At 41.5% G+C, this 26,028-nt stretch overlaps 2 protein-coding genes across 6 annotated transcripts in view; one reads left to right on the forward strand and one right to left on the reverse strand.

The window, feature by feature from the left end:
* LOC120063014 (LIM domain kinase 2-like) overlaps positions 1–16,232 on the reverse strand; it is a 32,951-nt gene extending 16,719 nt beyond the window's left edge. The window contains exons 1-3 of one of the 4 annotated variants that reach the window (XM_039013098.1): positions 16,020–16,232; positions 13,328–13,424; positions 229–364 (exon numbers count right to left, since the gene is read on the reverse strand). In XM_039013098.1, the coding sequence (XP_038869026.1) occupies positions 229–364; positions 13,328–13,424; positions 16,020–16,035 (249 nt within the window). In that variant the 5' untranslated portion in view covers positions 16,036–16,232. The other 3 variants (XM_039013102.1, XM_039013100.1, XM_039013101.1) reach the window with 3 other exon arrangements.
* Positions 16,233–20,543: 4,311 nt separating this feature from the next.
* Positions 20,544–26,028, forward strand: part of LOC120063015 (sodium- and chloride-dependent GABA transporter ine-like) — a 45,317-nt gene continuing 39,832 nt past the window's right edge. For both annotated transcript variants that reach the window (XM_039013103.1, XM_039013104.1), the window contains exon 1: positions 20,544–21,471. In XM_039013103.1, the coding sequence (XP_038869031.1) occupies positions 21,216–21,471 (256 nt within the window). In that variant the 5' untranslated portion in view covers positions 20,544–21,215. The remainder of the gene's footprint in view (positions 21,472–26,028) is intronic.

A 26,028-nucleotide genomic window follows, 5' to 3' on the forward strand; every position in this document is an offset into this window, starting at 1 on the left:
AACCAAGCCTGAAGCCTACTGCATTATAATACCTGATACTCTGGATGCTGGGCCAACCTAAACGGCAACCAGGGTTCTTCTTGCTTTCACACAGTGATAGAACAGACCAGGTGTGCAGAAGCTCCAGGATCACAATCAGACTGGGATATACTGGTATGTGGAAATGACAAACCATAGTCTCAGTGTCTACTGACAGTGAGGTGAGGAGGATGGAGTGGGGTGACTCACCATGGCAGGTCCAGTCATGAGCAGAGAACAGCCGTGACACAGCTCTCCAAACTTCTCCCAGTAGTGTTTACGGCAGTACAGCTTGCCATCCTTCTCATAGTACCAGTTGGTCAGGTGGTCACAGCACTCCGAGCACCTGTGAATGGGAAAAACACTTTACCTCTGCAAGAAATGAAGAGAGAAGAGTGGACATACGGATCCTTTCAGCAGAGACCATATCAAGTGTAGAGCAAGCTGTTTCAAGGTGATTTAGAGGAGAGTCCCCACAAAGCCTGAGTGTATCATTTCAAAGACCTGTTGACAATCTCAAAGGCATGTGTTAGATTTCTGAAAGATTCCTATTGAGCAGAGATTCCCACCACTCAAACAATGGAGAGTCTGGGAGATGACATGCAGATAGAACCAATAAACAATAGACAAAGCTGGAGCAGAATAACTAGAAAAAGATTCTCAAAGAAAACAGCATCTGAAAAAGACAAATACACTGGGGACTTAGTGTGCGATCTAAGTCAGTTAATATTGGAAATACCTTAACCAACACGTAAACAGTTGACCTGTCTGTACACTTTCCCTCAACCAATCCTCTTTACAAAGAAAGTGACGGTGAAAGTATCCCTTAACGAGAGGCACTGGCACTGTAGACACAGCGCAGCAGAAGCCATTCATCATGTGAGAAATTACACTTGTGAACATGATACCTTCCACTCCCATGTTGCACTGGAGTGCAGCGGTTGCTTCAGGCCTTTCTTTAGGATGACGGTATCTACTTGTCTCTGATCGCCAGGGTACGATGTAAAGGAAGTAGGTTACCTTGTTCCTGAGACATGTCACGTCTCGTTGGTGTGATCCATCACAAGGTAGGTAACACTGTGAAGAGAGTGACTACACACACAATGTCTACATGAGGGCTGTGGTTTCCCAGAAGAATAAAGCGATAAGCAGCAGACCTTGGGAAACGCTGATCATTAACCTTACCTAAATACCAGCAACTAACACCAAAGGCTGCCCTCAGCTCTCCCCATCCACAGCCACATTCCAGCATCTTAATGTGTTCCAGTTGTTTCTGAGGAGGATGAAGCACCTCTCAGATAGAAACCCTGACAACCCTCTACACAGCCTGGTGGAGGGGGGGATCAACAAAAAATGTGGTGAATGCACTGATTTGTCTGAATTTATAGTTGAGTAATGCTTGATTTGATTAGGTTGTTGTACAAAAACCTTCATTTTTCACAAAACAATTCTGCCGCCACACCTCTACTCCAGAGCTGATTGATCCATATCCTTGACTGGAGAGAAACTTGGCAAATCAGGCAGAAATGTATGGCTTCAACAATAGAGACGGAATGTTCATAGAGTTAGGAATGCTGGAGTTGCCGAGAGATCAGGGAGCACCTGCAGGCTATGAGGATGAATGAAGTCTAAGTGAGACCCCTTGACTGGAGGACACTCGGTAAACTGGAAGCAGAAAAACATTGAGGTAACAGTCTTAACAAATATGCCAAGCAGCTGCCTGTCTGGGGTATTGGGGTAGTTTTTCCCTTTATAAAGCACCAGAACATCCCAGTGCTAGCCTGGGTCTGTGGGTGGGGCTCATTTTTATTTTATTTAACTAGGCAAGTCAGTTAAGAACAAATTCTTATTTACAATGATGGCCTACCCAGGATCAAACCAGGGTCTGTAGTGACGCCTCTAGCACCGCAATGCAGTGCCTTCGACTGCTGCGCCACTATGGATCACAGTTCTCTTAACCTGCAGTAGAGTTGATTCTGGCTCATCAGCGTTTGGAGATAAAATCCACTCCTGGAGATTAGGCAGGTCAATTCCCGTTTACAATGGTTCATTCTAACACAACACTTATTACTGGTAACTTGGACAAAATCTTATGGAGGTGGTTCATGGCTTCTGGTACATTGTGTGAGAAAACTAATGCTCCAAAAACATGCAGCCTACACACACAGACAGAGAGATTAAAGCAAGAATAGGTAAGCAGGAAAAGAGTGAAAATGTTATTTCCAGGCCTTCCCGTGCACACAGCCTGGTCTCATAGACTAGACGTAACATAGCAAATGTAAATCCAGGACACTCTAATTAGTATGATATGTTAAGTTTGGTATGGTTACATAAGACAGATGGTTACTTAAAGGTGGTCCGGGGTGGATGGTCGGGGTGGATGGGTGGGCGTATAATGCGAAATTATAGCAACTCAAAAGGTTGCGAGTTTGAATCTCATCATCACAGAAAACTTTTGCAACTTTTCAACTACTTACTACTTTTTAGCTAATTTGCATCTACTTAGAATGTTAGCTAACCCTTCCCCTAACCTCAACTCTTATATCAAAGCTTAATGATTCTTTGATTATTTGAATCAGCTATGTAGTACTAGGGCAAAAAACAAAACATGCACCCCTTGGGGTCCCCAGGACCGAGTTTGGGAAACACTGCCTTCACCTTTAAACAAACTCATAAACTTAACCCTAGCCTAGCTAACGTTAGCCAGCTAGCTAGAATTCATAACATATCATACGCTGGGCAAATTCATAGCATATAATACAAATTGTAATTCGAAATGGGTGATGGACATCCACAAATTAATACATACCATACAAAACGTAACATATCATACTAAATGGAGTGTGACGGATTTACGAACAGAATAATACGAAATGCTCCGAGACTAGGTTGGTGCACAGAGGGATGGCGTGGAAAAGCAGAGGGGTGCAGAAAGGCTGTCCAGATAAAGATCACATTAGTGAGGGGAGTGCTGTATGTAATAGGGAACGCTGCCCTCGGACTGGCCTAACGCCCAAATTAGATCCTTTTGTCTGATGGAATGTTGACCAGTCTCTGTACTACTGAGACTGTTTAGTGTGTTAGCCAATCTGTGGTCAGTAGTAGTGCCCTACTCTATGTGATAGTAAACCTGAATATTGCATGTACACTCACGCATGCACTGTATGTGAGTATTTGTGAGCAACCTGTATATCATCATTGTGTGTGTAAAGAGCCAGAGTGTTTTTATAACACAGTCATGGAAACGGACAGAAACAGGAGGCAATGCTGAAATACACGCACGCACGCACGCACGCACGCACACGCACACGCACACACACACACACACACACACACACACACACACACACACACACACACACACACACCTGTGTACGACAGATGTGAAGAATATCTTGTCTCCAGGTGTGCGTTTCAGGGAAACCAACTTTCACTGTAAAACTGAACAACGTAAAGTTTGGATGGTCTCTGTTGAGTCATAGTGTGTCCTCCCTCCCTGTCATACCAGAACAACCCAATACCTGAGGAGAAACATTGGATTGGTCGGTCCTAGTGTGGGGGATAAAGGATAACTGTAGAGTACACAGTCATGTCCCTGAATAAATAGCCTAAAGACCAAAACAAAGATTATTTGATCTAAAAAAACAAAAAACACAATCATTAGAGTAAACAACCCTGGTGCCACTTGTCAACCAAGAATGAAAGAAAAACAAAGAGACTTGTCTCAGGTAAGAGGAAGGACTGGTCCTCCCAACAATGTCAGGGACTTACCCTGCTTAAACAAACGCCAACAGGCAAACATTACTCATTTGATTTCCTCAATTCCACATAACTAGTGGAAGGCCTTTACAAATGCCTTTTGTTTTAGTGTACTAGAATCTCCCAGGCAGGTCGTGCAACTAAAGCTGGTCTTAAACTATGTTTCCATCCAATTGGCGACAGATTTTCATGCAAATATTCTCAAATCTGCATGAAGAAAATAGGCACATTTTCCCTCCAGTGGTGTTTCCACCAAACAGACTTATTGCAGATAAACAAAAATATTTAAAAAAATCAGTGCATGATGACAAAGTGCACACAACATGTACTTTTTGGCTTACATTTGTATGTACCCAATAAAAATCCAAAGTTCAATGTGTTTCCATTGCATTTTCAACTCTACCAACATTTTTCTAATGAAAACGGTTGCCTTAAATAGCTCAAATGTGCCCACTCTGGTTGCAGATAGTGCAGGTAGGTTGTGTGGGTAGGCTAGTCTACATGATGAGATGATTTTGGATAAGAGTGAGAATATTTGTATTTGTCAAATAGCAGTCAAGCATCGATCATCATAGCATCAGAATAAGACTCTTGATATGTATTGTAAAGGATCATCAAGCTCATCACCATGCACTTTATGAACACTTAAGTTCATCAGTACTTATTTCATCTGTAGCCTAAAAACTGATTGGTTTCCCGAGTCGTAGTGGAAGGACCATATACCATGTCATCCAGTGACTCCAAGTTTGTTTGGATTTGCATAACCCCCCCCCCCGAACCCCTATCATTTTACATTTCAACTTCAATGGGGTAGGGAGGAAGTCCCAAGGATTCCGGATAGCACGGACCCTTATCTCAGGGTGACTCTGTTGTGCTCCCATGTTACACTACTAGTTTCTGAGAGGGAGAGAAAACCACTCCTCTAATTCTATTGCAAGGAGGTTCCATAGAGAATTCATACTGAAATGTATTCTAAAATGCTGGAAACTGACACTAAGCATTAAGCCTATAGGGAAGCAGTGTTGTGGGAATGGAAACAACACAAACACTAGTTCAAGATGCCGTAGGACTCCCTTTAAGACTACCCAGAAGGCAACCAATGTGAACAGATAGTTACAGTTCTAATCAAACACATCAAGGTTACATAATTGGACCCCACAGACAATTAATGAGGGGATAAGATTGTCAGTATGACTTGAGCCAGAAGGCTTCACTTCTTTTACAGGAATAACATTGACTCATAAAGCACAATCCTTCGGGACAAGCCAGGATCCAGTTTTCCATGGCAAAAACAAAGGACTTTGTGCAGTGTCTGGCGCTGCGGGCCCACGACTCTGAATCGCTGTCTAGGAATGCAGGCACACAACAAACACACTGTCCAGTCTTTACCTATACGTTTGCCTCACAATGTCAGCTTTACTGGAACAAGGATAACGTCAGCCTTTAACAATGCTGTACAACTTGGAGGAGGTGCAGAGCTCTGTGTGCACAATAGAACAGAGCGGGGGGTAACATGGAAAAGGAAACTACTGTCGTTGCTTTAGAGTTTGACAATGTCCCACATGGAGTGAGAATAATTCTGTATTACAATGACAAAATGAATGAAGTTACCAGAAAAGAAGCTAACATTTGAGGAAAAGGAAGATTTTGGGCCAGGGGTTCTGACTGTTGAATTCCAGCCCACTTGGTTTAGCGTCAGTATGGTAGTCTGGATTGGAGTTTTTTTCCAAAGCAGATGCGCCATCTGAAGAGTTAATTTCACAGAAAATGTGTGAGGTGATTTGTGGGTGGGTGGGGGGCAAGAGAGAAAGAAGGAGCTAGAAAGAGAGAGAAGGAGCTAGAGAGAGAAAGTTGCACAACTGCATCAAGGACTTGGCTTTTGAACTGACACTAGGTGCAGTGGAGCTATAAAAGAGTAAATTATAGAAATACTGCAGTGGAGCTATAAAAGAGTAAATTATAGAAATACAGAAAGAGACCCAAATACTGGGTTATGTAAGAACATTGTGCTGCTAAAAAGCTTTGCTAGAAATTTGAGTGCTTGGGCAAATTTGAGTTGAAAAAAATAAGGAACACTCACAAATGGCAAGTCCCTTCTACTCTAGGGAGACATAATCGGAAATACCTCATACTAGGATGCACAATTCAGGTAATCTTAGACTTCATTCATTTATTATATTCAGGGGCAATTCAGAGCTCAAGAAAAACAGCTATACTCTAATCAGTTCTATTCAACTAGTCATTAGTTCTACTCTTTCATTCGTGTTACGTAACCTTGTGTGCTGGATGGGCACAGTGAGTGTCAGAAACACACTCCCTCTCCTCATTATATTAACAAAGCTGCCGTGACTCTGCCCTCAATCCCAGCTTCCCCTCTCACAAAAGCCCTGTGGAGCGCATTGTCATCTTCTAGACCATGACCTGTCCATTCTTGGATTGTCTATCTGAAGCCCCATCGTCAAATCCATAAATTATCTTCAGGTAAAGTAAAACCTGAGTGATTGCATTTCACAAACAGAGCTTTAGAGGAGCTAAATGTTTGTTTGAGCGTCTGTACATGGACAATTCCACAGTGCAGATGCAAAGTTCTGAAAAAATGACGGCACAAACAGGTATTCTGTTTACAAACTTTGCATCTGCACTGTTTTTCAAGTAAATGTGTTTTTGTAAAATATTCAGTGTAAATTGTTAAAAGTAGTCCTTGTGCATAGAGTTGTTTGTTTTGTTGACCTTTGCAATCATTGGTTTTTGTGTGACATAGATATATGAAAAATCTGAGTCTCAGTGTCACTCTGTTAACGTGGAATTGACCACATACAGTGCCGACAAAGTATTCAGACTCCTTGACTTTTTCCACATTGTTACATTACAGCCTTATTTTAAAATGGATTAAATAGTTGTCCCCCCTCCCCATCAATCTACACACAATACCCCACAATGAAAAAGCAAAAACCATTTAGAAATATTTTCAAATGTATAAAAAATACAAAACTGAAATACCACTTTTTTTAAACTAGGCAAGTCAGTTAAAACACATTTTTATTTACAATGACGGCCTAGGAACAGTGGATTAACTGCCTTGTTCAGGGGCAGAACGACAGATTTTTAGCTTGTCAGCTTGGGGATTCAATCTAGCAACCTTTTGGTTACTGGCCCAATGCTCTAACCACTAGGCTACCTGCCGCACCATTTACATACAGTACCAGTCAATGGTTTTTGGTTATTTTTACTATTCTCTACATTGTAGAATAATAGTGATGACAACACTTTTAAATAACACATATGGAATCATGTAGTAACAAAAAAGTGCTAAACAAATACAAATATTTTATATTTCAGATTCTTCAAAGTAGCCACCCTTTGCCTTGATGACAACTTTGCACACCTTGGTATTCTCTCAACCAGCTTCATGAGGTAGTCACCTGGAATGCCTTTCAATTAACAGGTCAGCCTTGTTAAAAGTACATTTCTGGGATTTCTTTCCTTCTTAATGCGTTTGAGCCAATCAAATCAAAGTTTATTTGTCACATGCGCCGAATACAACAGGTGTAGTAGACCTTACAGTGAAATGCTTACTAACCAACAGTGCAAAAAAGGTATTAGGTGAACAATAGGTAAGTAAAGAAATAAAACAACAGTAAAAAGACAGCCTATATACAGTAACGAGGCTATAAAAAGTAGCGAGGCTACATACAAACACCGGTTAGTCAGGCTGAATGAGGTAGTATGTACATGTAGATATGGTTAAAGTGGCAATGCATATATGATGAACAGAGAGTAGCAGTAGCATAAAAGAGGGGTTGGTGGGTGGCGGGACACAATCCAGATAGTCCGGGTAGCCAATGTGCGGGAGCACTGGTTGGTCGGCCCAATCGAGGTAGTATGTACATGAATGTATAGTTAAAGTGACTATGCATATATGATAAACAGAGAGTAGCAGCAGCGTAAAAAGAGGGGTTGGGGGGCACACAATGCAAATAGTCCGGGTAGCCATTTGATTACCTGTTCAGGAGTCTTATGGCTTGGGGGTAAAAACTGTTGAGAAGCCTTTTTGTCCTAGACTTGGCACTCAGGTACCGCTTGCCATGCGGTAGTAGAGAGAACAGTCTATGACTGGGGTGGCTGGGGTCATTGACAATTTTTAGGGCCTTCCTCTGACACCGCCTGGTGTAGAGGTCCTGGATGGCAGGCAGCTTAGCCCCAGTGATGTACTGGGCCGTACGCACTACCCTCTGTAGTGCCTTGCGGTCAGAGGCCGAGCAATTGCCGTACCAGGCAGTGATGCAACCAGTCAGGACGCTCTCGATGTTGCAGCTGTGGAACCTTTTGAGGATCTCAGGACCCATGCCAAATCTTTTTAGTTTCCTGAGGGGGAATAGGCTTTTCAGTTGTGTTGTGTTGTGACTAGGTAGGGGTGGTATACAGAAGATAGTCCTATTTGGTAAAAGACCAAGTCCATATTATGCCAAGAACAGCTCAAATATGCAAAGAGAAACAACAGTCCATCATTACTTTAAGACATGAAGGTCAGTCAATCTGGAAAATTTCAAGAACTTTGAAAGTTTCTTCAAGTGCAGTCACCAAAACCATCAAGCGTGATTACGAAAATGGCTCTCATGAGGACCGTAACAGGAAAAGAAGACCCAGGGGTACAGTTGAAGTCGGAAGTTTACAGACACTTAGGTTGGAGTCATTAAAACTCATTTTTCAACCACTCCACAAATTTCTTGTTAACAAACTATAGTTCTGGCAAGTCAGTTAGGACATCTACTTTGTGCATGACACAAGTAAGTTTTCCAACAAATCTTTACAGACAGATTATTTCACATATAATCACTGTATCACAATTCCAGTGGGTCAGAAGTTTACACATACTAAGTAGACTGTGCCTTTAAACAGCTTGGAAAATTCCCGAAAATTATGTCATGGCTTCAGAAGCTTCTGATAGGCTAATTGACATCATTTGAGTCAATCGGAGGTGTACCTGTGGATGTATTTCAAGGCCTACCATCAAACTCAGTGCCTCATTGCTTGACATCATGGAAAAATCAAAAGATTTCCCCATGTAGACCTCCACAAGTCGGGTTCATCCTTGGGTGCAATTTCCAAACGCCTGAAGGTACCACGTTCATCTGTACAAACAATAGTACGCAAGTATAAACACCATGGGACCACGCAGCCATCATACCGCTCAGGAAGGAGATGCGTTCTGTCTCCTAGAGATTAAAACCTCTACCGAATCACCCTCCCGGATCCGGGATCCTCCTCATCAGAAACACTGACTAGCATAGCCTAGCATAGCGCCACAAGTAAATAATAGCATATAAATATCATGAAATCACAAGTCCAATACAGCAAATGAAAGATAAACATCTTGTGAATCCAGCCAAAATGTCAGATTTTAAAAATGTTTTACAGCGAAAACACAACATATATTTATGTTAGCTCACCACCATATCCAAAAAAACACAGCCATGTTTTCACAGCAAAGATAGCTTTCACAAAACCCACAAATAGAGATAAAAATAATCACTAACCTTTGAACAACTTCATCATGTTTATAACTTATAACATCATGTTATACAATACATTTATGTTTTGTTCGAAAATGTGCATATTTATAGCTACAAATCCTGGTTTTACATTGTGAACATGGCGCAAAAATGCTCCAAATTGTCCGGAGAAATTTTAGAGAGTCACGTAATCTAACAGAAAAACTCATCATAAACTTTGCTGAAAAATACATGTTGGACATATAATTAAAGATACACTGGTTCTTAATGCAACCGCTGTGTTAGATTAAAAAAAATAACTTTAGTAAAAAGCACAGCATACAATAATCTGAGACAGCGCTCAGCCATTCTCCGCCATGTTGGAGTCCAAAGAGTCCACAAAAATACGAAATAACATCATAAATATTCCCTTACCTTTGATGATCTTTCATCAGAATGCAGTGCAAGGAGTCCTAGTTCCACAATAAATCGTTGTTTTGTTTTAGAATGTCAATTTCTTCTGTCAAATTAGCAACTTTGGCTAGCATAGTGGAGCTCACGTGTCCATGAAAGTTTGACGCATGGAACAAAAAATTCAAAAAGTCATAATAAAAGTCAAATAAACTGGTCAAACTCAGTTGAGAATCCATCTTTAGGATGTTTTTCTCGTATGTATCCAATAACGTCCCGGACGGAGCATTTCTTCGTGTCTACCTAAGGCATTGCAGACAACGATATGGTGCACCCAGGTGTGCAGCAAAATACTGCCAATATGGCTGACCTGTCACTCCAAAAGCTCTTATTCGATCCCACATCAGGCTAGACACCTCATTCAACGTTCTACTGCCTGTTGACATCTAGTGGAAGGCGTATGAAGTGCATACATATCCATAAATACAAGGCAATTGAATAGGCCTTCGCCTATTCAATTGCCTATTCCCTTCACAGAGACCCATTTCAGAATTTTCACTTCCTTTTTGGAAGTTTGCCTGCCAAATGAGTTCTGTTTTACTCACAGATGTAATTCAAACAGTTTTAGAAACGTCAGAGTGTTTTCTATCCAATAGTAATAATAATATGCATATCATATGATCTAGAACAGAGTACAAGGCTGTTTAATTTGGGCACTATTTTTTCCCAAAGTGAAAATAGCACCCCCTATTAAGAAGTTTTTAACGTACTTTGTTGCGAAAAGTGCAAATCAATCCCAGAACAACAGCAAAGGACCTTGTGAAGATGCTGGAGGAAACAGGTACAAAAGTATCTATATCCACAGTAAAACGAGTCCTATATCGACATAACCTGATAGGCCGCTCAGCAAGGAAGAAGCCACTGCTCCAAAACCACCATAAAAAAGCCAGACTACGGTTTACAACTGCACATGGGGACAAATATCGTACTTTTTGGAAAATGTCCTCTGGTCTGATGAAACAAAACATATAACTGTTTTTGGGACTGTAATTTGTTTTTCAACAGGACAATGACCCAAAACACACCTCCAGGCTGTGTAAGGGCTATTTGACCAAGAAGGAGAGTGATGAGTGCTGCATCAGATGACCTGGCCTCCACAATCACCCGACCTCAACCCAATTGAGATGGTTTGGGATGAGTTAGACTGCAGAATGAAGGAAAAGAAGCCAACAAATACTCAGCATATGTGGGAACTCCTTCAAGACTTTTGGAAAAGCATTCTAAGTGAAGCTGGTTGAGAGAATCCAAGAGTGTGCAAAGCTGTCATCAAGGCAAAAAAAAGCTGGCTACTTTGAAGAATCTAAAATATATTTTGATTTGTTTAACACTTTTTTGGTTACTACAGGATTCCACATGTTATTTCATAGTTTTGATTTCTTCACCATTATTCTACAACGTAGAAAATAGTAAAAATAAAGAAAAAGCCTTGAATGAGTAGGTGTGTACAAACTTTTGCCTGGTACTGCAAGTATTCAGATCCTTTACTCAGTACTTTGTTGAAGCATCCTTGCAGCGATTACAGCCTTGAGTATGACGCTACAAGCATGGCACACTTGTATTTGGGGAGTTTCTCCCATTCTTCTCTGCAGATCCTCTCAAGCTCTGTCATGTTGGATGGGCAGTGTCACTGCACAGCTATTTTCAGGTCTCTCCAGAGATGTTCAATCGGGTTCAAGTCTGCGGTTTGGCTGTCCAACTCAAGGACATTCAGAGACTTGTCCCGAAACCACTCCTGCGTTGTCTTGGCTGTGTACTTAGGGTCGTTGTCCTGTTGGAAGGTGAACCTTTGCCCAAGTCTGAGGTCCTGAGCACTCTGGAACAGATTTTCATCAAGTATCTCTGTACTTTGCGCCGTTCATCTTTCCCTCGATACGGACTAGTCTTCCAGTCTCTGCCGCTGAAAAACATCCCCTCAGCATGATGCTGCCACCACCACGCTTCACCGTAGCGATGGTGCCAGGTTTCCTACAGACATGACGCTTGGCATTCAGACCAACAAGTTAAATCTTGGTTTCATCAGATCAGAGAATCTTGTTTCTCATGGTCAGAGTTATTTAGGTGCCTTTTGGAAAACGCCAAGCTGGCAGTCATGTGCCTTTTACTGAGGAGTGGCTTCCGTCTGGCCACTACCATAAAGGCCTGATAGGTGGAGTGCTGCAGAGATGGTTGTCCTTCTGGAAGGATTTCCCATCTCCACAGGAACTCTGGAGCTCTGTCAGAGTGACCATCAGGTTCTTGGTCACCTCCCTGACCAAGGCCCTTCTCCCCCGATTGCTCAGTTTGGCCAATCGGCCAGCTGTAGGAATAGTATTGGTGGTTCCAAACTTCTTCCATTTAAGAATGATGGAGGCCACTGTGTTTTTGGGGACCTTCAATGCTGCAGAAATGTTTTGGTACCCTTCCCCAGATCTGTGCCTTGACACAATCCTATCTCAGAGCTCTACGGACAATTCCTTCGAACCTCATGGCTTGGTTTTTTCTCTGACATGCACTGTCAACTGTGGGACCTTATATAGACAGGTGTGTGCCTTTCCAAATCATGTCCAATCAATTGAATATACCACAGGTGGACTCCAAGTTGTAGAAACATCTCAAGTTTGATCAATGGAAACATGATGCACCTGAGCTCAATTTCGAGTCTCATAGCAAAAGGTCTGAATACTTATGTAAATAAGGTATTTCTGTTTTTAATTTGAATACATTTGCAAAAACCTCTAAAAAACAGTTTTCGCTTAATCATTATGGGTATTGTGTGTAGAATGATGAGGGAAAAAAATAATTTAAATACATTTTACAATAAGGCTGTAACGTAACAAAATGTGGAAAAAGTTAAGGGGTCTAAATCCTTTCCGAATGCACTGTATGTCCTATTGTACTGCCCTCAGTGTTCAGCTTAAGTCCAGAGGTTTCTCAATGGGGGCCAGTAACCTGGGAATGCCAGATAGTTAATGTCAGTCTCCATCCAGACAATGATTAAGCCACCGGACAAGAGAATCTGCCAGGGCCAAAGTCCTCAAGGCCAGAAATGTGGTGGGATCCTCCTCACATTGTGTCCCGGTGACCCACCCAAATTCATGTGTGAGTGTTGCCTCATACATGTTTACCATTTTCCCCTTTAAAAGGCAAAAGGACGACAATCATCTACCACCTCTAAGTTGTTAACTTGTTGTACTAACAACAATGGTTAAAAAGTAGAATGGTGGTATCTGCCACTGGGATGTGTACAGGAATGCACTGTACAAGAGTTCTGCCTCACTGTAGAATGGTCCGAACACTAAAACGGAAACATTCCTGCCCACAATGATGCTAAAACATTCCACAGGTAGAACTCTCCAGGACTACCCACATGTCAATTTGTAAGCATGTGCATACAGCATTTGACCACAAAGAATACCTGAAATAGTCAAAAACTGCATTTTAACCAACAGAATATATTGTCTCTATTAATTTCATTGCTGCTTATTCCATGTCATAAGGAAACCAAGCTCACGTGTCTACTGCACAGACAGTAAGTCCTACAAAAAATTATTTTAAAAAACATTAAACAGTGAATGTAACTGAAATCTACATTTAAAAGTATGACTTACTGAAAACAGGCATTGTGCCAAGTTCCTTGAAGAACCTTCACATTGAATGTGTCTTGAATTGTTCCCCCGCAACCCTCACAGTGGCATCCATCTGTACCTGTAGGGTTCAATTATGTCACTACAGGAAAAGCATACTCTATCCATTCATAAAAGTAAATCACAGTAACAATGCATTTCTGCATATATTTTATTGACTGAACAAAGGTGTGACTTGTAATCTGTATGCATAGACACATTTTTTTAAGAAAATAAGAATATATGGAAATTCCCTGACCTATAATAACAATCAATTTTGAGTAATTGCAAATACAGTCAGTCAATGATTATAGGGATAATGTTTTTGTAGAACATAGGCTGACAGAGGTTGTTTACATTATAATGTTCAGGCTATAAATTATTCTCCAGTAAAAAGGAAAACGTTTAGACAAGCCTGAGCATCATTCTTCTGTTATTTATATATACACACACACCAATCAAAAGTTTGGACTCCTAATCATTCAAGGTTTAAAAAATGTTTTTACTATTTTCTACATTGTATAATAATAGTGAAAACATAAACTCTTTGAAATAACACATATGGAATCATGTAGTAACCAAAAAAAAGTGTTATACTAATCAAAATATATTTTCTATTTGAGATTCTTCAAATAGCCACCCTTTGCCTTGATGACAGCTTTGCATACTCTTGGCATTCTCTCAACCAGCTTCATGAGGTAGTCACCTGGAATGCATTTCAATTAACAGGTGTGCCTTGTTAAAAATTAATTTGTGGAATTTCTTTCCTTCTTAATGTGTTTGAGCCAAACAGTTGTGTTGTGAACAGGTAGGGGTGGAATACAGAAGATAGCTTTATTTGGTAAAAACACAAGTCCATATTATGGCAAGAACAGCTTAAATAAGCAAAGAGAAACGACAGTCCATCATTACTTTAAGACATGAAGGTCAGTCAATACGGAAATTTCAAAAACTTTGAACGTTTCTTCAAGTACAGTCGCAAAAACCATCAGGTTCGGGGCGGCCGGTAGCATAGTGGTTAGAGCATTGAACCGAAAGGTTGCTGGATTGAATTCCCGAGCTGACAAGGTAAAAATCTGTCATTCTGCCCCTGAACAAGGCAGTTAACCCACTGTTCCCCGGTAGGCCATCATTGTAAATAAGAATTTGTTCTTAACTGACTTGATTAGTTAAATAAAGGTCAAATAAAAAATCTATTTAAATTTAAAAAGCGCTATGATGAAACTGGCTCTCATGAGGACCGCCACAGGAAAGGAAGACCCAGAGTTACCTCTGCTGCAGAGGATAAGTTCATTAGAGTTACCAGCCTCAGAAATTGCAGCCCAAATAAATGCTTCACAGATTTCATGTAACAGACACATCTCAACATCAACTGTTCAGAGGAGACTGTATGAATCAGGCCTTCATGGTCGAATTGCTGCAAAGAAACCACTACTAAAAAGGACACCAATAAGAAGAGACTTGCTTGGGCCAAGAAACACAAGCAATGGACATTAGACCGGTCGAAATTTGTCCTTGGTCTGGAGTCCAAATTGGAGTTTTTGGTTCCAACCGCCGTGTCTTTGTGAGATGCCATGTGGGTGAACGGATGATCTCTGCATGTGTATTTCCCACCGTAAAGCATGGAGAAGGTGGTGTTATGGTGTGGGGGTGCTTTGCTGCTGACACTGTGATTTAAAAAAAAAAATTCAAGGCACACTTAACCAACATGGCTTCCACAGCCTTCTGCAGCGATACGCCATCCCATCTGGTTTGGACTTAGTGGGACTATCATTTGTTTTTTAACAGGACAATGACCCAACACACCTCCAGGCTGTGTACGGGCTATTTGACCAAGAAGGAGAGTGATGAGTGCTGCATCAGATGACCTTGCCTCCACAACCCCATGACCTCAACAAAATTGAGATGGTTTGGGATGAGTCGGAAGGCAGAGTGAAGGAGAAGCAGCCAACAAGTGCTCAGCATATGTGGGAACTCCTTCAGGACTGTTGGAAAATCATTCCAGGTGAAGCTGGTTGAGAGAATGCCAAGAGTGTGCAAAGCTGTCATCAAGGCAAAAGGTGGCTCCTTTGAAGAATCTCAAATATAAAATATATTTGGATTTGTTTAACACTTTTTTGGTTACTAAATGATTCCATGTGTGTTATTTCATAGTTTTGAAGTCTTCACTATTATTCTCCATTGTGGAAAACAGTAAAAAATAACAACCCTGGAATGAGTAGGTGTGTCCAAACTTGAATGACACTGTATAAGTCTAAAAATATATGTAGCAATTAAAGATTCCAGTTAGATCTCTTTCATTTGTTCTCAAACAAGCCTGCATTCACAAGACTACTATGCAATAAATATTGAGTTTTGAAATGAATGGATCCAAGCTGCTAAATTCAAGTAACATTATTTTACACATCTGCCCGAACTTAATGGCAGAATCATTGACGTTGTTACAAAGTAACTATGCATGTTATGATGATCAGATGCATTGTAGCGAGTTCTCATTTGACAAACAATATCAGCTCGCAAATGTATCAAGTCTCGAAGATCGTGCATCCCCCTACTCGATTTAGCTTGGGCTTCCCTTTCCCCAAACAATAGATTGTATGTATAAATAAAAAAAGTCAACATTGTTATCCACATGTAAGCGTAACTATCAACTGGGAGAGAAGTTTAGACTGCTCACCTTCCAGCTCCTCCATCTAATTGTTGTGTCGTCGATATTTGTTATTTTTTCCCCAGAAAGTTCTCAGTGATCCAGTGTGTGTTACATTCAGGGTTATTTATTCTAAGAATCCAAGAATCGTATATAGAAATAGTAGTTTAAATCCCGGGTACATTTTCTTATGAGGGAAAATATCGCCGTTCAGTTTTGGAATAGCCTACTTTGTTGGCAGGATGACGTCATGCAGTTGAAATTCCTGTACGGAGACCGGAAGGGCTCGGCAGCAGCAACACCTGGAACAGGAGCAAATTGGAGCCGAAAAGGCAAATATCCACTACACTGAAACTATAGCACCATCTACTGCCAAAAAGATTTCACGTTATTATTTTTGTTGAACCATTTTCATATATGAATAACTTATATTATGACATTCCCTGAGCATCTGTAATGCCAGCTTGTTATGACTGAGTCCTACACGCAGGATAGCCTACTGTTCCCCAAGTATGTCTGTGCGGCGAGTGGATACTTATACCTGAAGATAAAACACGACTTTGACACTAGTCAACCAAAATTGTTGCAACCATCAAACTGAATAAGCTACCCTGTAACTCCAAATCGAGCAGCTGGGAAGAAGGAAACTTCTAAGGGAACCCATAGTTGCCTGTGCGGTTGATCCATTTGGCTCTACATCAACTTTTCAAATCGCTGTTAGTGCATTCAGATTTATATCACCTGAAACATGCACAGAACCATATAAACATGTGCACGAACTCGGCAAGTATGCATGCATATATTTTTTATCTTGTGCGCATGCTTCAGGTGGTCGAAATCTGAACGCACTACCAGCGTTTTGAAAAGTTGATGTAATTATACTTTCCTGTGGATATCGTCTCACATTCCTATTGCCAAACGACCAACCACACGGACAATGTTATTCAACATTCTGGCCTGTAGAAGTCGTGAGAGGAACTCCTGATTCAAACGCTAATTTCTGCCTGACGTAAAATGCAATGGAAATCAACGTCGGTTTTCCAGGCAAACTGCATAGGTGCAGTGGCCTAATGACTTAATTTTTAATGCTTTACCTAAGGTATTGTGCCTATCTAATCTATAGTATGTTGACGACTCTTGTGGTTACTTAACCTTACTTAAGTGTCTGAGGTCTTATCGCCCTGTCCTGCTTGATGGACATTCTTGTTACATTTTCACAAATGGAATGACCACCTTGCTACAGTATTATGTCAACTGCCCAAACAACCACCAGACTGCATTACTATATTGGCTTAGTTTAGTGTTCAGCCTCGTCATGGGCGTGAACCAATTATGTGTATAAACCCTGGATGACAGACAGGGGGCGTTGTATTGAAGGCACCACGCAGCCATCTTCTCGATTGTAAAAATATTTTGGAAGGTATAGAAATGCATATATTAAGGTCTACATTCATTTGACACATTTACTCTATTACAATACCTTAATGCATACTTTTAAATTATGCGAGCTAAACATAAAAATAAAAACATATTTTTAAAAAATCATTCAAGTCGTTTTTTTATTGAGTACTAGTGTTACTGTCCCCACTACAACAAAAACATATTTAAATACATGTAATTTTGTCCTTGAAACATATAATTGAAATACAGTAGAATTCCATTCATTCCCATGGAGGATTGCTCCTACTATGGAGTGCCAATAGACAGGTGGCATCATAGTCTCTCAATGGCCAATACCTAGCATCAGCAATCCAGGGTTTATAAACACAGCAAAAAAAGAAATGTCCCTTTTTCAGGACCCTGTCTTTCAAAGATCATTTGTAAAAATCCAAATAATTTCACAGATCTTCATTGTAAAGGGTTTAAACACTGTTTCCCATGCTTGTTCAATGAACCATAAACAATTAATGAACTTACACCTATGGAACGGTCGTTAAGACCGTACAGACGGTAGGCAATTAAGGTCACAGTTATGAAAACTTAGGACACTAAAGAGGCCTTTCTACTGACTCTGAAAAACACCAAAAGAAAGATGCCCAGGGTCCCTGCTCATCTCCGTGAACGTGCCTTAGGCATGCTGCAAGGAGGCATGAGGACTGCAGCTGTGGCCAGGGCAATAAATTACAATGTCCATACTGTGAGATGCCTAAGACAGCACTACAGGGAGACAGGGCGGACAGCTGATCGTCCTCCCAGTGGCAGACCACGTGTAACAACACCTGCACAGGATCGGTACATCCGAACATCACACCTGCGGGACAGGTACAGGATGGCAACAACAACTGTCCAAGTTACACCAGGAATCCTCCATCAGTGCTCAGACTGTCCGCAATAGGCTGAGAGAGGCTGGACTGAGGGCTTGTAGTAGGCCTGTTGTAAGGCAGGTCCTCACCAGACATCACCGGCAACAACGTCGCCTATGGGCACAAACCCACCGTCGCTGGACCAGACAGGACGGGCAAAAAGTGCTCTTCACTGACGAGTCGTGGTTTTGTCTCACCAGGGGTGATGGTCGGATTTGCGTTTATCGTCGAAGGAATGAGCATTACACCGAGGCCTGCACTCTGGAGCGGGATTGATTTGGAGGTGGAGGGTCCGTCATGGTCTGGGGCGGTGTGTCACAGCATCATCGGACTGAGCTTTTTGTCATTGCAGGCAATCTCAATGCTGTGCGTTACAGGGAAGCCATACTCCTCCCTCATGTGGTACCCTTCCTGCAGGCTCATTCTGGCATGACAATGCCACCAGCCATACTGCTCGTTCTGTGCGTGATTTCCTGCAAGACAGGAATGTCAGTGTTCTGCCATGGTCAGCGAACAGCCCGGATCTCAATCCCATTGAGCACATCTGGGACCTGTTGGATCGGAGGGTGAGGGCTAGGGCCATTCCCCCCAGAAATGTCCGGGAACTTGCAGGTGCCTTGGTGGAAGAGTGGGGTAAAATCTCACAGCAAAAACAGGCAAATCTGGTGCAGTCCATGAGGAGGAGATGCACTGCTGTACTTAATGCAGCTGTTGGCCACACCGGATACTGACTGTTACTTTTAATTTTGACCCCCCCCTTTGTTCAGGGACACATTATTCCATTTCTGTTAGTCACATGTCTGTGGAACTTGTTCAGTTTATGTCTAAGTTGTTGAATCTTATGTTCATACAAATATTTACACATGTTTAGTTTGCTGAAAATAAACGCAGTTGACAGTGAGAGGAAGTTAAAAAAAAATGCTGCGTTTATATGTCATTATATTGAACCAATGATTTATATATACACTAGATGACTGACCGGGGGCGCTGTGTTGATGCCACCCTGCCTCAGTCTTGGCACTCCCCCACCAGTGTAAAAAATAAATGAATAAAACCCATAAAACCTAGCAGTCAAACAGGGAAATGGATCCAATCATTTTTCCACCATTCATTTTTCCCATAGGGGATTTTAGAAACACTTTAAAATATGGGCTGTGTTTCGTGTAGGCTCACGCTGGCGTGACGTTTTGATTACAGTGTAAATCTCTATATTTGCTTGTATAGAGTGTCGTACCCCATCAGAACCCAAAATATATGCTTGTAAACAAGGCAATAAATGTAAACATTTTGGGGCGGCAGGTGGTTAGAGAGTTGGGCCAGTAACCGAAAGGTTGCTGGATCGAATCCCTGAGCTGACAAGGTAAAAATCTGTTGTTCTGCCCCTGAACAAGGCAGTTAACTCACTGTTCCCTGGTAGACTGCCATTGTAAATAAGAGTTTGTTCTTAACAGACTTGCCTAGTTAAAAATGTCATTCCCCACGAATGATGCAGCGCTCCCCTTGGGCCAATTGAGATTAATTGAGATATTGCATGCGACTAACACATTTCTGTGAATTACTACAGCTCCCGCCTTGGGCCAATCAGTGAATTTTTTAAAATGCCGGATCTCTATGACAAGACGCAGCATTCACCCATGTTTCGTCAAAATTGGGCCAGTGCTGTCTGAGATATCGCGTGTAACTAAAGTACTTATGGATGGAGAAAGATTCACAGTCCCCTCCCCGATTTCATCGTGGGGACAACAAACACTGTACAGCCTCAAAACATGGTTAAAACTATAATTTTGATATCATGGAGGGTCAGTCCTTGCATCTATGAATTTGAGCGTTTTCAAGGCCCATCAAAACGGAGGCGGGTTTTGTCTTTGTTATTGTTTCAGTTAAAGATTCTAGCTTCTTCAGTAGGTCTATTCGAACAGTGTTTGGAAGTACATCTGATCATATGTCTTCATACAGGGGAAATGATTTGAGTCATGGATTGTAATGAAGTGTGCATCTGCTTTCTCTTCCACTGAAAATGTTTTCTATTTTATTTCATTTCATTTATTTGTATTACAATAATAAATCGATACAAAATGTGAATACAAGTATACTTAAAGAATTTACAAAGGACAGTTGAGTTAGTCCTAGGGGGTATTATAACACGTAACACTAAGACCTTCAGCGCCAATAAGACAGAGACGTTGGATGAGGGGCGGGGCTACATCGGACATCACATTCGCGCTCGTCAGAAGGTCATCGCTACCAGAGAGGAAGAGGCGAACGAAAGGGTCCACTTTCGTCAAAATTTGTCCAAGCGGTAATAAGCAGACCGCCTGCATTTCCGATTTTGGGACAACGCCTCCAATTGTAGGGGCGGAAACAAGACCATCTCGTCATTATTATTATACAGTGTAGCTAACGGAAAACTACGGCACGTGGGGGCGGGTTACCGAACATTCTTTTTGTGTAACACTGATGGTACATAAGCAGGTAGTATGATAACTTGCAGGTCAATGTTGCGGTGGGTTACCGGGAGTTTAGGGCATATTAGTCTGCATGTTAATTACGAGTAGATCGGGGCATTTCATCTTGTGATATGTCAGGCAGTTATTGAATGAGATGTCTGATGCCTACCGTCTAGATAGCGCACGTCGTAGACTTAAGCTACTTGCAATACAATTGTGTTTCATAAGGAATTTAGTTGTTGGGATTGTCTTTAATTGACTTAGACATATCTTAGTCGTGTGTCTTATCAATGTCTTGCTCTATGCTTTGTCATAATATGCAGAATAACGGTTCTGAAAGACAGGTTCTCTCTCGTCACATTTAGCGTATGTGTAAATTTGAGTGATATTATCTGTTTAGTAATAGTAGCATAATAGCCCATAGCGTAATTGAAATTGTTTGGTGGGAGTTAAAGACTACTAGTTTACACGTTAAAATGGGAGTGGGGTCCGAAAATGCAGCATCCACCACCAAACTATCCATTCGCCATGGGGTTTACAAAGAGGAGACGAATATCGATCTGAAAGCACCCTTAAACGTAGAGGGTATGTTACCAAAGAAAGTGGGGCACATGACTGCAGAAAGAGCCATCTGGGGCCGCCGCCTTGAGTTTGTCCTTGCATCCGTGGGGTACGCGGTTGGACTTGGGAACGTGTGGCGGTTTCCATACCTCTGCTACAGGAGCGGTGGAGGTAAGCACATGTAGGCTATTATTGCGTCTTTGGGTCCATAGCCTATAAAATACTGGCAGAACAACGGAAGGAGAGGGGAAATGTAATGTCAATAATCTAGATTTAAAGTGTGTGCGTTCCACACTGCTATTGTGCATAAGTCAGATCCTGAACATGTGGAAATGTAAATACAGAATGCGGTTTAATTTATAAACCAGTCTAATTACTGAACCAGCTTAGGCACATGCCATATGTTTGCAACCCTGTAGGCTAAACTTCATGAGCCACATGTGAGTGCCTTTGGTTGAACAATGGCCTCAACCAGAGATGAGTGTTTTCACCATGAAACAAGGACTTGCTTTCAGAATAAAGATAATGTATTCATTGTTTAACCCATTACAGTCAAAGCCCTGTCTAACTGTGGCTTAGACTTTTATCAATTTTTTTACATGTATTTAACCCCTTATTTTTGTCATTAAACAGTCTCCATATTAACTTCCATGAATGTTTCCAACTGGTACCGGTGAACATACAGACAAGTCTTGGGAGGTCTGTAGGTGTCCTAGAGCAAAACAACCAACAAGTGAGAGTCTCACTTTTCCAGAGAGGGTCATATTAGTGTGTAGAACAAACTGTTTGGACGCTACAGAGAGAAGTTGGTAGATCAGTTGTACCAACTTCAGATGTGTTCCAAGACGCTTGTGGGGGTCGTATAGCAAAACGGAGAACACCGTTGTGTTTGTGAGAGTCATCTTTCCATAGAGGGGTAATAGTTTGTCGGCCAAACCGTTCGGATGCTACAGACGATTTTGTGAGAAGACCGTTTTTCGTGATGTCTCATGGTCTGACAAACACTGCTCTAGCTCTGTCACCTTTCACTGCAGATGTGGAAGTGCAACATCGGCGGATACAGTGGATTGAGACGCATCCGATGCAAAAAACATATTTCTAGCTTAAACTGACACATTTTTATGGGGATTTTTTTAAACGATGCTAATTATATTTCAGCAGGAGCGCATCGACTTTTATTGATGTTGGATGTTTGTTTCTAGATGGATGTATGACATTTGACCTACTTGATCTAATCTTACTTGCTGATCTAATCTTACTTGCATGTCTTTAGAATAGGATTTAGCTAAACTACGCCAAGGCTACGCCAGGTTGAGATTAACTTTGATGTTATGAAGTGGACTTTTTGAAAGAGCCAAGAGGCAACTCTCCGCCATGTTACTATGTACATTTATTGGGGAGAAGAAACCTATGGTTGTAATCCAGTAGGACTCACTGCACCACCCTCACTTTTTAGACTTCTGATCTATGAGTTGAAATTGTGCCGAAGAGGAACAAAAGAGATTTTGAAAAGTTAGTTCTTGGCCAACCGGTTGGGGGTTTCCTGTTTTTGCAACAACAACAAAAAAACGTGAACATAATTGACAGTAATTAACAAGGTGATAAAGGTCCTGAAACAAGACACATAAGTACATCAGAAGAAGTATGTTTCGTGCTGAAAATTAACCGCTAGGTAAATGATTATGATAGTTAACTATAAGTGTGAGGAGGACCTACAAGGGCACAACGATGACCAAGCAATTTGTTTCAATGGCATCACTGGTTTTATATAATTTGTTTAATGTCGTGACTTTGCATTGCCTTGGCTTGTCTGGCACAGTTGAGATCTAGCTGAGATGCAGGCATATCAAGAATGACACAGCAAAACAACAAAAAATCTCAACAACAGACACTGATGATTGTGTTCTGTTGTATTTCCCTGTTTATATTTTATTCGATCCCCGTTATCTTTTGCCGAAGCAGCAGCATCCTGGGGTCCACACAAACATGACAAGTAACAAAACACTGATGGACAAGGACAGTCACAGAAATGTAAAATGCAATGATATACAACAAAAAAAAATAATAGTACATACAATACAACAACAAATTCTGTGTAATGTGTGTGCGCGTGTACCCTCACTGTCCCCACCATTCCATTAAATGTTGTTTAATTGTTTTTAATGGTAATTTTGTTGTTTGCTTGAGTAATTGGAGATGGGAGTTCCATGCTAACATGGCTGTGTATAGAACTGCACGTTGTTGTGAATTCGTTTTGAACTTGGGGATTGTGAAGAGACCCCTGTTTGTGTGTCTGAGCCGAATGTTATTTGATTATGCAGACAATCTGGAATTTTCGTTACAGTAATACTTCTCATAAAAACTACAAGAGAATCAGTTCATCTCTCGTAAACCCTCAAAAATGAAAGACTGGCATGTTGTTGATGTTAGTTCTGTATGTGCAGTTAAGGGCAAGGAGTGCTGCTCTGTTTTGAGCCAGCTGCATTTTTGCTAGATCTTTCTTTGCTGCACTTGACATTATTACCAGACAGTAATCAAGATGGGACAAGACCAGAGCCTGAACAACTAGTACAGTTGATTTGTGTGAAACGCAGAATATCTTTTTATAACAGACATACTCCTCCTCATCTTCACAACAACATTGTCAATATGGCTTAACCATGATAACTGATCATCCCTAGGAGTTTAGCTTCCTCACCTTGCTCAATGGTCACACCCTTTATACACAACTCCAGTTGAGGTTTCGGTCTTAGAAAATGTTTTGAACCAAATACAATGCTTTTCATTTTAGATGTATTTAAGACCATGTTATTGTTAATCACCCATTCTGATACTGACTGGAACTCTGTTAACATCACACACACTATCAAGCATTTCACACACATGATCTAGATACTGACTTAGCACTTGGTGGCCAATAGCAACACCCTAAAATAATAGGCCTTAATAGGTGAAGCTGCAACCATAACACTTGACATGGTACTCCCACCGGCTTTGGTCTTTGTCATGGTAGCAACGTAGGCTACAATTTATTTTCAAGAAAACCCTCTCAGAATCAAACAGAGCTCTCTTTCATTCCGCGTTCAGAATGTGTTGCCCTCTTCTGCCTTGCCATGGGGTTTAAAATAGCTTCGCTAACCCCAAAGTCAAAGTTCAGGGATGGTTTAGAAATGGGCAGGATTCATGTCTTTGTGTTTATAAATCTTGCCACGGACCTCACTGTATAACAGAAAGGTGCTACCTTGACGAACACGTCACACTGGTTTGCTCAGGCACTAAATTAGCAGGCTCTAAATTCCTCTGTCATTCATTCACATCCCAGATTGTGTAGCAGACATGAGGGTCTCTTGATGAGGGAGCCCTCTTGGTCGAATGGTCAAGACGGTGATTTCTCCCACGTGAGACCAGTGTTCAGAGGGGGAGGAGGTCAAAGGGGGTTGAATGTAGCGGACATGAGTCGGGCTCGTGATGAGGTAGCCGTGTCTGCGACTTCAAAATCAGATCACGCCCGTCAAAATTACAATGAGGAGCCTGTATCTCATTCCCTTACCGGAGGGCTTGAAACAAGTATACTGCTGTAATGACTATCCTAGTTGTAATGTAGGGAAATTAGACACTGTCATTATAGTAAGACACCATGTGTTGTCTATTCATCCTTCTTAGTGTTTAGCTAGTTGTCATATGGGAGAACCTCCTGGAAGGACAACCATCTCTGCAGCACTACACCAATCAGGCCTTTATGGTAGAGTGGCCAGACGGAAGCCACTCCTCAGTAAAAGGCACATGACAGCCCACTTGGAGTTTGCCAAAAGGCACCTAAAGGCTCTCAGACCATGAGAAACAAGATTCTCTGGTCTGATGAAACCAAAATTGAACTCTTTGGCATGTTGGTGGCAGCATCATGCTGTGGGGATATTTGTCAGCGGCAGGGACTGGGAGACTAGTCCGTATCGAGGCAAAGATGAACGGAGCAAAATATAGAGAGATCCTTGATGAAAACCTGCTCCAGAGCACTCAGGACCTTAGACTGGGTTGAATGTCCACCTTCTAACAGAACAACGACCCTAAGCACACAGCCAAGACAACGCAGGAGTGGCTTCGGGACAAGTCTCTGAATTTCCTTGAGAGGCCCAGCCAGAGCCCGGACTTGAACCTGATCTAACATCTCTGGAGAGACCTGAAAATAGCTGTGCAGCAACTCTCACAGAAGAATGTAAGAAACTCTCCAAATACAGGTGTGCCAAGCTTGTAGCATCATACCCAAGAAGACTCGATGCTGTAGTCGCTGCCAAAGGTGCTTCAGTACTGAGTAAAGGGTCTGAATACTTATGTAAATGTGATATTGCAGTTTTTATTTTTAATACATTAGCAAAAATGTCTAAACCTGTTTTTGCTTTGTCATTATGGGGTATTGTGTGTAGATTGAGGGGGGGGGGGGATAAGGTTCCGGTCTCGTTTTGACTACGAGACCGGAAGTGACTTTCGTAGCATCTTAGAACTTAAGCAGCAGGTTAGGAAAATTTAACGTAGCAGGTTAGGAGAATTAGGTGAAGGTTAGGAAAAGGGTTAGGGTTAGCTAAAATGCTCTCCTAACCTGCTACGAAAAGTCACTTCCGGTCGTAGCTGTTCTTCGTCTAGTCACAACCGTGGAACAGATCCACGGTGGTCTGTAATTACTCACAAATTAAACAAGAAATGGATTTTACTGTTCTTATATTACTAATCTAT

This window comes from Salvelinus namaycush, chromosome 18 (assembly GCF_016432855.1).
Source record: "Salvelinus namaycush isolate Seneca chromosome 18, SaNama_1.0, whole genome shotgun sequence".
Lineage (NCBI taxonomy): Eukaryota > Metazoa > Chordata > Actinopteri > Salmoniformes > Salmonidae > Salvelinus > Salvelinus namaycush.